We start from the raw sequence: 12270 nt of genomic DNA on the forward strand, positions 1-12270 counted from the left end.
TTACCCTGCCTGGCGCCACACCCGCCATAGCTGCATCCAAACTATTAGGCGAAATCTCGGTAAAATAGCGTGATTGACCAATGAACTATCGGTATGCAAAATGCACGTGATGAACAGTGTTAACGATGTAGTAGACAGACATTATCAGGGAGATAGTATACGCGTCAATTAAATATATCTAGAATAATAGCAGAGAGAGACATGTTATATTTACCAATCAAGTCAATATGACGGCCATAAAACTTTTTAAAGGTTTTAATAAGTTTAGTTCGCAAGTTCCCCCGTAGTTGAAGCTTAGATGACAAATGCCTCGATCTACTTAAAGTTACAATTTCATATTTTTAAGTTATATTTTTAAAATGTATTAAAATAAAGCCCTAAAATAGATGGTATCTATAAACAGTCCTACCTTGTTAAAAAATAATAATTTTATTCCTATAATTCACTATTGCCAGTTGAGAAATTGTCAAAAATATCATTTTCATCTTCAAATTCAAACGTTTGAAGATAGCTACTCCATGGTGGAGAATAGAAAACAAGGGAGGTAATTGTGTTATTATTTCCGGCGTAAATGAGTTTTAAGTGTGAGAATTAAACCTATGATCGTATACTAGTAAGTTGACAACCTATTGAGCAAAAGACAGAAATAATTATGTTTTGACTTTCTTAGAAAATATGAAATTGTAACTTTAAAAAATCAGAATAAAATGAACAAGCTCTCGCGTAACGAATTAGTTGAGACACAAACACTCCATAAGCTGGTGATATTGGTATGTTACTACTAATAAATGGAAAGTTAGGTCGAAATTAAGCCGCTCGTATGACCTCTGACGTGACTTCCCAAAACAACTGGTCAGAAAACTAAATTGAAACAGCGTGATATTTTGCCATTTGCGAGGGGGCAAAACAATGATGCAAAGCTCATCATTGCGTCCCTCTCACTTAGCCCCTGACCGATGGAGGGGGCCATTTTTGCAATGAAACAGTTTTTTTTTCTTCTGGAAATAAGTTTGTTTGTGGAGGAGTTAACTGGCACCCATAACAAGGAGTTTGGGTTAAATTACAGATCTACATAAATATCGAAATAAATATAGGCCTATGGCTATAGGTCTAGCTAATACGCTATTGCACTTTCGTACCTCTACCAGTTCCCGTGGTCGTAGGAACTTGAAATTTTCAGAGGATGTTAAGGGGGACTAGCAATGACCACACACCAAATTTCAGCCGAATCGATCAATAACTTTTTTATTCTACCGACCTTTTAATTTCTAACGAGAGAGAACTTCATCTGTTTGAAGCCATTTGCTTTGTTTACTATTTAGACTCGAATAACAAGACACTAAGACGGAAACCGACACACTGCACTAGCTGCCTATCTCTGCAGTTCATAAAAATTAATATAATTTTCGTATACTTTAATTTTTGCGCGAAGCCACCATGTTCTATAAAATACTATTTGGTGTTGATCAGTGGATTGGCCTTTAGGTGTGAATATTGCCGTGACCTTGATTTTGACCTTGAGTCTTAACTTCCCATCCATATCAGGGCCTTTGCGTTTATGATTGCCGTGGCCTTATTTCTTACTGTATTTTCTAAGTTAATGTTCGAGGTGAAAGCAGAGACGACGTCCTTCAGAAAAGATAATTGGGTCAAAGTCGTAAGTCAAGGTCATGTTACAGAAAACTAAACTCAAACTTTTCAAAGTCATTTTTTGGACATTTGACCTTGACTTACGACCTTAACCCCGTTACCGTTTTCGAGGGCTATCACCTTGGCTTGAATCATGGACGTTTACCTTGGTTCTGTCACACACTGCTCGGTCAGAAAAGGGTCAAACGGAGAGGGGCCCGTGTCCGAAAGGAAGTCAATGGGCGTGGTCAATGTGAAAGGTCGTGGTGACCTCCACTAGTCACCGTTGACCATCCGTGACCTTGACCCTGACCTAGTGTCCGAACTTCCCATCCATCTCGGGCCCTTTGCGTTTATGCGTGCCGTGACCTTATTTCTTACTGTATTATCAAAGTTAATGTTCGAGGTGAAAGCACTGGCGGCGTCATTCAGAAAAGATAATTGGGTCAAAGTCGTAGGTCAAGGTCATGTTACAGAAAACTAAACTGACTTTGAAAAGTTTGAGTTCAGTTTTCTGTAACATGACCTTGACCTACGACTTTGACCCATTTATCTTTTCTGAAGGACGTTGTCTCTGCTTTCACCTCAAGCATTAACTTTGATAATACAGTAAGAAATAGGGTCACGGGAAGCATAAACGAAAAGGGCCCGAGATGGATGGGAAGTTTGGACTCAAGGTCGAAGTCGAGGACACGGATGGTTAAAGGTGACTAGTGGAGGTCACCACGAACTTTCACATTGACCACGCCCATTGACTTCCTTTCGGGCACGGGTCCCTCTGCGTTTGACCGTTTTCTGACCGAGCAGTGTGCGACAGGACCAAGATAAACGCCCATGATTCAAGCCAAGTTGATAGCCTTCGAAAATGGTTACGGGGTCAAGGTTGTAAGTCAAGGTCAAATGTCCCAAAACTGACTTTGAAAAGTTTGAGTTTAGTTTTCTGTAACATGACCTTGACCTACGACTTTGACCTTTTTAACTTTTCTGAAGGACGTTGTCTCTGCTTTCACCTCAAGCATTAACTTTGATAATACAGTAAGAAATAGGGTCACGACAAGCATAAACGAAAAGGGCCCGAGATGGATGGGAAGTTTGGACTCAAGGTCAAAGTCAAGGTCACGGATGATTAAAGGTGACTAGTGGAGGTCACCACGACCTTTCACATTGACCACGCCCATTGACTTCCTTTCGGACACGGGCCCTTTGCGTTTGACCCTTTTCTGACCGAACAGTGTGCGACAGGACCAAAGTAAACGTCGATGGTTCAAGCCAAGGTGATAGCCTTCGAAAATGGTTACGAGGTCAAGGTCTTAAGTCAAGGTCAAATGTCCCAAAACTGACTTTGAAAAGTCCGAGTTTAGTTTTCTGTAAGATGACCTTGACCTACGACTTTGACCCAATTATCTTTTCTGGAGGACGTCGTCTCTGCTTTCACCTCGAACATTAACTTTAATAATACAGTTAGAAATAAGGCCACGGCAAGCATAAACGCAAAGGGCCCGAGATGGATGGGACGTTTGGACTCAAGGTCAGAGTCAAGGTTACGGATGGTTAACGGTGACTAGTGGAGGTCACCACGACCTTTCACATTGACCACGCCCATTGACTTCCTTTCGGACACGGACCCTCTGCGTTTGACCGTTTACTGACCAAGCAGTGTGCGACAGGACCAAGTTAAACGTTCATGATTCAAGCCAATGTGATAGCCTTCGAAAATGGTTACGGGGTCAAGGTCGTAAGTCAAGGTCAAATGTCCCAAAAATGACTTTGAAAAGTTTGAGTTTAGTTTTCTGTAACATGACCTTGACCTACGACTTTGACCCAATTATCTTTTCTGAAGGACGTCATCTCTGCTTTCACCTCGAACATTAACTTTGATAATACAGTAAGAAATAAGGCCACGGCAAGCATAAACGCAAAGGCCCCGATATGGATGGGAAGTTTGGCCTCAAGGTCAAAATCAAGGTCACGGCAATATTTACACCTAAAGGCCAATCCACTGATCAACACCAAATAGTATTTTATAGAAAATGGTGGCTTCGCGCAAAAATTAAAGTATACGAAAATTATATTAATTTTTATGAACTGCAGTGTTAGGCAGCTAGTGCAGTGTGTCGGTTTCCGTCTAAGTGTCTTGTTATTCGAGTCGGTTTCCGTCTTAGTGTCTTGTTATTCCAGTCTAATTAGTAAACAAAGCAAATGGCGTCAAACGGATGAAGTTCTCTCTCGTTAGAAATTAAAAGGTCGGTAAAATAAAAAGTTATTTATCGATTTGGCTGAAATTTGGTGTGTGGTCATTGCTAGTCACCCTTAACATCCTCTGAAAATTTCAAGTGCCTATGACCACGGGAACTGGTAGAGGTACGAAAGTGCAATAGCGCCGAAAAAAAAAGGTCACGTTTTTACATTGTCGTGCTCGTAAAAAAAAACTTGACAGTTGGAGTTCGAAATGAGAGTAGGTCGTTGTGCTGCTATCCAAGCAAAGTTTCCCTGATAGAACACTTCACTCGCCTGATTTAGCACTGATGCTGGTAGAGCAATTCCATTTCCGTAGATATCCTTTATTATAGGATATCAATGCCCATTTCACGTTCATTATTTAAAGGTAGATAACTCCATTTATAAACTAAACGATCGTGGTTATCCAGTCTTATTATATTTTCTTCATTGGCCAATCAAAACACGGCAAATATTACAGGGAGTTTCGAATTCATATCATGAAGAAGACCGTGGATGCGAAAGACCTGAACTGAAGACAGGTAAAAACAATATTTCAAAATAATAACTAGAGATATTGAATGTATCAAAAAGACTTTAAATTTGACATTGTACTATAGTTTCAGAATTTATTCTCGGAGATGATCGGAGAATTAGTTAATTTGAAAGCTGTAGAATTAAAGCTGGAGTGAATTAAAAAGTGTATCATGGAAAGGTTCACGAAATGCTGCGAGAGCCATCAAAAAACTCCCAATTTCAAAAATGAGAAAAAAGCTCCCGTAAAAAAACCCTCACTTTAGCCTAATAAGTATTTATAATTTATAGGATTAGTATTGCAAAAGTAATTCTGCATTCAAGGCGACCTTCAGTTATAAATTTTTCACGACTAGTGGTCGGAAACAGAAACCGAACGCGAATGGTCCGGACCATCGTCTGTTCAAAGATTACTGCCCCCAGGGACATGGTGATGTCATTATACTCTGCTTTAGACCTCGAGCATAACCCTGAAAAAAAAACGAAAAATACCCTTAACTTAACCCCAAGGAAGGTCTATACATCTCTCCATGGAGGATAGCCTAATGAATCGCTGTGTTACATAGTTTAATAAACAAATAATACTTTCATGAAGTTAAATTTGCGCGACTCAAATTAATTTTAGAGATGACAAAATTCCTTGTAACTTGACGTTACTTTTTGCATAGTGCAAATATTGAAATAATGCGACAAAAAATATCTGCTCATAGAAGTAGCAACCATTTAAAATTCATTCAAGCTTTCTTAAAATCAGATACTTAACAAAAATAGATTCTTTCTACATATTCTACACTTTCGTTTCATCGACACCGCCATCTTGGAACTACTCCGAGACCATGCCACAATAGCATGGTTCAGTATTTTCGGGCTATGGTCCGGACTAAATGAAATTCAAATTCAGTTAGTTCGACCATAGTCAAGAAATCACGATAACCGAAGGTCGCCCTAATTGTCTTAAATTAAGGAGAGTTAAATTGTATTTATGCTTTAGTCTTGTCTTGTATTCTCTTTAAAATTTGTCATTTATATGTTCCACGAGTTTTCATCAGTTTGATCAGTTTGTGTCAGTTACTGAGTTAGCGCACAATTTGCACCAGTTGACCAAATCGATTTTACAAACACACTTTTGTCCCCCTCCGTTGCTATTTGCCCTCCAGTAATTCTGATTTAAAAATGTCCCTTACGGTACTTGACTGTTTTGTCCATATGCAGAAATAGCGATAATCAACGCAATGAGACATTGTATTCTATTGGCTGATTTCAGACTTCTATCTAGTACGGTATACTGTGATTCTGGAGGATGTCAATTGTCATCAAACATTTAGATCCAATTTATAGATGTACAAATGGCATAAAAGCTGGCCTGACAGCAACAAACTTGCCCTCAAATTGAAAAATAAAAAAATTGACAATAAAAATTGAAACAATACCAATCTATAGATGCAATCAAATTAAAAGCTAAAATTGTATCTTTATTCTTTATTACAGAACCAGTAGCAAAATGGATTCAGTCAAAGTAGCAGTAAGAATTAGACCATTGCTACAAAAGTATGTAAAGCAACAAGTTCTACCTACCCGACATACATGTACAAGTCTGGAGACTTTGGCAGATACAAATTATCATTTTTTATATGCCCACATTTTCATGTGGACTTAAATTGTTATCGTCCCTGTCCGTCCATCACAGGTCACAATTTTGATCCGATTTTTACGAAACTTGAGATATAATTTTATCTATAAAAGATCTCATTTCTATTTGATTTGCACGTATTGGACCTTAATTTCTGGATTATGGCCCCTGATTGTACTAAAAATTGCTTCCTTTTTTTCTCTGCTTGTTCTCTGGCCAACTCTTGCAAAATGTGGATTATTGAAATAAAATATGAAATCATATGTTAGTCCCAAAATGACCTAGTTTGTGTCGAGTGAACGATAAAACCCATTTCTCACTCTCTCTCACGTTATGTGATAATTTGTGTCTGACAATATCTGTGACAGTTGTCCATCCTTTTGTGTGATAATTTGTACTTGACAAAGTCTGCGACAGATGTCATTGTCCAGGCTTGCTGACATATTATTCTTAGAATGGATTTGTGAAATTTTATTTCAAAATGTTTCTTTATTTTCATTAGTTCTATTAGTTTAGTTCTAATCTTTTAAGCTTCAGACTGTTATCCCTTTTAGAGATTCAACTATCACAATATTGTAGTTTACTGGGGATTACAAATGACAGTCAGATACTAATTATTGTTTTATTTAATTTACAGAGAAAGACAAAATGGAAGAATTTGTATGTGGAACGCAATAGAAAAAACTGTACATCAGAGGGACGAATCTTCACCGCTGTATACGTTTGGTAAGTGTACATGTATGTTCTATAAAACATACATGTTAAGGTCACCTGCAGATTTCTCGATATTAATTGTATCATACACGTTAAGGTCACCTGCAGATTTCTCGATATTAATCGTATCATACATGTAGGCTATGAATCGTGATGCACATCTTATCTTAGCCACAGCCTACTCTTCTATCAAATTCCAATTGTCAAGAATTCTTTTATGTGTACACATTGGGGTTTTGGTTTTTCGTCCCATCTGAACAACTATACATTGTCCATTGTAGACTATACCAGCAGGTTAAGAATTAGTGAATGGAATTTTGAACTTGACTTTTAACATGGCATTGCTTGTTGCTTTTAGCTTGACCCTCCCATTAGTCAATCGAAACGATTTTAAAAATTAGAATTATTTCTGTCTTATTGACTATTTTTGCCTGTCCAACCTCGTGGGTTTTCTCCGGGTCCCCCGGTTTCCTCCCACTGCTAAAGACCCCTACGAGCAAGCGAATTATTGAAAAAAAATTAAACCATATGTTAGTCCCGAAATGACCTAGTTTGTGTCAAGTGGACGTTAAACCCCATTTCTCTCTCTCTCTCTCTCTCTTATTGACTATTTTAAATAAGGTTAAAGAAAACTCAGGATGAAAAATTGTGTTTATTTTTTACATTATTTTGTAGACTGTGTGTATGATGAAAATGCAACCACATATGAAATAAACGATGAGATTAGTTCACCCATTGTGCAAGCTGCCATGACCGGTTTCCACGGTAAATATTTAATATTAATACACTTCAATATTTCGCGACATTATCTGGTGTTGGAGGTCTTGAAGAAATGGTGTTGACTTATTTTCAATTCAATTACCAGCACCGTGATTACGATAATAAACAATCAATACAAACATCTTGTCAAATTGATGAACATTGATAATGTAATTTCAATGAAATTTACAAATATTCATTTTGCATGATGTATTTTTATACGCCCACAATTTCATGTGGACGTATTATGCCATCGCCCCTTTCCGTCCGGACGTCCGTCCACAATTTGTTTGTGGACACTCTACATGTCACAATTCTTATACGATTTTGACGAAACTTGAAATATAGGTTTATCTCCCAAAGATCTGGGCTGCTTTCGATATTGGCATGTATCGGATAGAAACTTCATGGATTATGGCCCCTGTTTGTACGAAAAATCACGTTTTTAGCTTGTGGACCCTATAGAGGTCACAATTTTTATCCGATTTTGTTGAAACTTGAAATGTAAGTTTATAACACAAAGATCTCAGTTCCTTTCGATATTTGCGCATATATATCGAATGGTAATTTCCTGAATTATGGCCCTTGATTGTAGGAAAAATCACTTTCTTGTTAGCTTGTTCTCTATCCATCTCTCGAAAATGTGGGCGTATCCTGCCTGGCAGCCGCTGGTTGAACTATTAAAGCAAAAACGGACAATTCTTTATCTAAATCTTACACAATGTATCTTTAATTTGATGAAATCAGAAATGCATCTTCTGTTTAATTTTCAAAGAAATAGTTTCGACCATTCAGTTTATCTGTTTCCTCTGTGTGTTTTCAGGAACGGTATTTGCATATGGACAAAGTGGTTCCGGTAAAACATACTCAATGTCAGGTGACAACATGTCTCCTGGACTTATTGCCTTAGCAATAGATGAGATATTTGAGTATATTAATCAAGTTAGTATCTCTCGTTTTAGTAAAATGAATTATGGTGATAAAATGATTTCTTTTTGAAATAGTCAATTGTTTCATACCATCATAGAAATTTGGCATGAAAATGAAATGGGCTTTAATATCAAATTCCAACTGTCAAGGGATCTTTTACGTACATGCCAATGTGTACACAGGACCTCAGTTTTTCATCCTATCCTAATGACTAGATAGCTGTCATTGTCAGGCCCTCCATCCTGCATCACTGACAAGGGGGAACCACACCAGAATATCTGGATGAACTTTCTCGGCCAATGCAGGGATCGAACATCCGACCTCCAGTCTAGCAAGCAAATTGGCATTAATGAGAATTAATTATATTCATATTATGTTACTTCAACAGTGTGTAAGTTGCTGGTTCTGTGATTGTGTGTCAATTGCCATTTCCAACAAAGAAAACTATTTTATTTTTAGGCACCAAACAAGGAATTTTTACTAAGAGTCACCTACATGGAGATCTACAACGAAAAGATATCAGATCTTCTGTCTAGTGAGGACAAAGTAATCAAGATACAAGAAAATACAGTAAGGCATCAAATACAATCAATTAATCAATACACAAAGCCCTTTTTCCTTCCCCAAAAAACTGAACTCCCATTTGTAATGCTGTATAATATTAAAGATGTCTGGTTGTGTGTTTTTGTGTAGATTGCCACCAGAATAATTTTGTTACCAAAGAAAAATGTGTACAAAACAGTCTTAATTCAAATACAAATTTTTTACCTCTCTCTTAAAGCCTATGATCTTCATTGGCTAGGATGATCCACCGACTTGACCCATATTTGGTATGATATTCCTATTAAAGAAGGGAGACTCGTCATTCACAATATTGTAGTTTGCAAGGGATAAATAATCAGTCAAATGATGTGCGGAGACTTTATAATGTGATATGTTTAATAGAACAACATGATATATATTTTGTAGGATCATCAGATAAATTTAATAGGTTTAATAGAACAACATGTTATATATTTTATCGGATCATCAAATAAATGTGATAGGTTTGATAGAACAACATGTTATATATTTTATAGGATCATCAGATAAATGTGATAGGGTTAATAGAACAACATGATATATATTTTGTAGGATCATCAGATAAATTTAATAGGTTTAATAGAACAACATGTTATATATTTTATCGGATCATCAAATAAATGTGATAGGTTTGATAGAACAACATGTTATATATTTTATAGGATCATCAGATAAATGTGATAGGGTTAATAGAACAACATGTTATATATTTTATCGGATCATCAAATAAATGTGATAGGTTTAATAGAACAACATGTTATATATTTTATCGGATCATCAAATAAATGTGATAGGTTTGATAGAACAACATGTTATATATTTTATAGGATCATCAGATAAATGTGATAGGGTTAATAGAACAACATGTTTTATATTTTATCGGATCATCAAATAAATGTGATAGGTTTAATAGAACAACATGTTGTATATTTTATCGGATCAACAGATAAATGTGATAGGTTTAATAGAACAACATGTTATATATTTTGTAGGATCATCAGATAAATGTGATAGGGTTAATAGAACAACATGTTCTATATTTTAATATATAGGATCATCAGATAAATGTGATAGGGTTAATAGAACAACATGTTATATATTTCGTAGGATCATCAGATAAATGTGATAGGGTTAATAGAACAACATGTTATATATTTTAATATATAGGATCATCAGATAAATGTGATAGGGTTAATAGAACAACATGTTATATATTTTGTAGGATCATCAGATAAATGTGATAGGGTTAATAGAACAACATGTTATATATTTTATAGGATCATCAGATAAATGTGATAGGTTTGATAGAACAACATGTTACTTGTAAAGAAGAAGTATTTTCAGTTGTTAAACAAGGAGACAGTAAGTTGTACTTTAGTATCCAACAACTTGGTAATGGATGACATGTTTTACATTAGGGTGGCAGATCCAAAGTGGACTGACTTTTCAAAGGATTACAGAAATGTTATCCATACTGCAGTACATCTTATCAAAGGAACAAGACACACTACCTTGCTCTGGGCCAAATTTCACTCATAGCACACTGTATGCCCTATGCCCGCCTTCATTAGCCCAGTCGGAGCAGAACAATAGGGCGTTAAACCTCATTTCTTTTCATTTGCTCTATCAAGAATACCGACTCATTTGAGAGGGAGGTGCGTGGTAGTTGAGTCAAGCTGTAAGGGTACTGGACTCTCGAGAAACTCAGGATTTTCGAACCTGGTTCCCCCTTTTCTGTTGTTCCTTAGTTGTTCGGATGGTACAAAAAATCAAGGTCTACCCATGTGCGCATTGGTGTGTATTTAAAATAACTCTTGACAGTTGGGATTAAATGGAGAGTAGGAGGAACACGGCAGAACACTGCTGTCTGGGAAAAATTAACTTCCATAGCTTTCCACTTGTGACTTCAGAGAGTTGTTAACCATATTTTAGTCTGAAAATGACTTGGAGGGGGTGGTGTGGTGGTTAGCGCGTGCACATTGACTGTATCATAAGGTCTGTTATTGAGTCAACCAATGTGGTTTCAATTCCCCGGTTGTACGTGAGAAAGATTAGGATCGTCTGTCCAACCTAGTGGATTTTCTCTGCATCCTCCAGTTTCCTCCCACTGCTAAAGACCCCTAGGTGGAAGCAAATTATTAAAATAAAATCAAACCATATGTTAGTCCCGAAATGAAATATTTTGGTCGATTGAACGTTAAACCCCATTTCTCTCTGCCTCTTTTATGTGCATGCGGAACTTTGGTTTTGGTTTTGTGTTCCATCCTAACAACTAGTTGCTGTTCTCCTTGCCAGGCCTTCCATCACCCCTCTATCTCTCCTCTCTCTCTCTCTCTCAAAATGACCAGAGAATGTGTTATTTGTTGGAGAAGTCAACATTACTAATCCTTGTTTTTGTCTATTTTCATTATGATGAATTTATTCTTAGATAGGAGAAGAACTGCAGCAACTGCACAGAATGACAGAAGTTCAAGGTCACACAGTATTCTACGAGTGGTAGGTGTTTTTATTAGGTGAAGGATATTTGTGGCAGTCAGTATGAAAAGTGACAGTCACTTCCCATTACGTAACTTTAAATAGAATCCCTGTAAAGCTTTTATTTGTTCCTGTGTTGATAGCACCATTTTCATCATTCCTGTTTTCCACAATCCATGGCCCGGTTTCACAAAAAAAGTTTAAATAATCAATGCCGTTGAAATAATCTATAAAGTGTAATTCTTTTCATTCGTTGATTATATTACAGATTATTGAGAGTCGTGAAACAGCAGAAGAGGATGCTGTTATGGTGTCACATTTGGTAAAAAAATTTAATGCAAACCATTGACATCCTTTGAATCAGAGGTTGTCTTATGCCCAATTTCTTGAGTTTATGAAATCCAAGTCCAAACTATCGTTCAGTTTTTATATAAATCAGAGAACACCTAATACCATTTCTTCTGCATATATTATAATTCATTATTCACATGGATACTAGAAAGGTCAACGCTGATTGAATAATTAATTTCTGACGTCATAGGGTCAAAACTGCTTGTACGTCCCCTGACGCAACTCCCACTACAACGGGCCAGATCTTCATGTAGTAGAGGCCATCGAAAGTATAAAATAATCGAAATGAAATATAGATCTGTATTTTAATCAGATTGAGAAACCTATAACTTTTATTATCTCACAGGATATGTCTGTCGTAACTTTAATACAGTACAAGTAATCACTTCTTTTCAGCGACATCTCCTTTTCAGCAGTCACAATAAATCTCCCCTTTAGAAATACTTTCA

The 12270-nt window shown here is 36.7% G+C and overlaps 1 protein-coding gene across 1 annotated transcript in view; it reads left to right on the forward strand.

Moving 5' to 3' along the window:
- Window positions 1-4337: 4337 nt before the first annotated feature.
- LOC126808622 (uncharacterized) overlaps window positions 4338-12270 on the forward strand; it is a 39105-nt gene continuing 31172 nt past the window's right edge. Inside the window, exons 1-9 of the mRNA XM_056103101.1 lie at window positions 4338-4388; window positions 5869-5928; window positions 6648-6736; window positions 7400-7489; window positions 8307-8425; window positions 8873-8983; window positions 10273-10357; window positions 11424-11491; window positions 11739-11792. Coding sequence (XP_055959076.1) covers window positions 5882-5928; window positions 6648-6736; window positions 7400-7489; window positions 8307-8425; window positions 8873-8983; window positions 10273-10357; window positions 11424-11491; window positions 11739-11792 — 663 coding nt within the window. The 5' untranslated portion in view covers window positions 4338-4388; window positions 5869-5881. The remainder of the gene's footprint in view (window positions 4389-5868; window positions 5929-6647; window positions 6737-7399; window positions 7490-8306; window positions 8426-8872; window positions 8984-10272; window positions 10358-11423; window positions 11492-11738; window positions 11793-12270) is intronic.

The sequence above is a fragment of the Patella vulgata genome, chromosome 1 (genome assembly GCF_932274485.2).
Source record: "Patella vulgata chromosome 1, xgPatVulg1.2, whole genome shotgun sequence".
Classification (NCBI taxonomy): Eukaryota; Metazoa; Mollusca; class Gastropoda; family Patellidae; genus Patella; species Patella vulgata.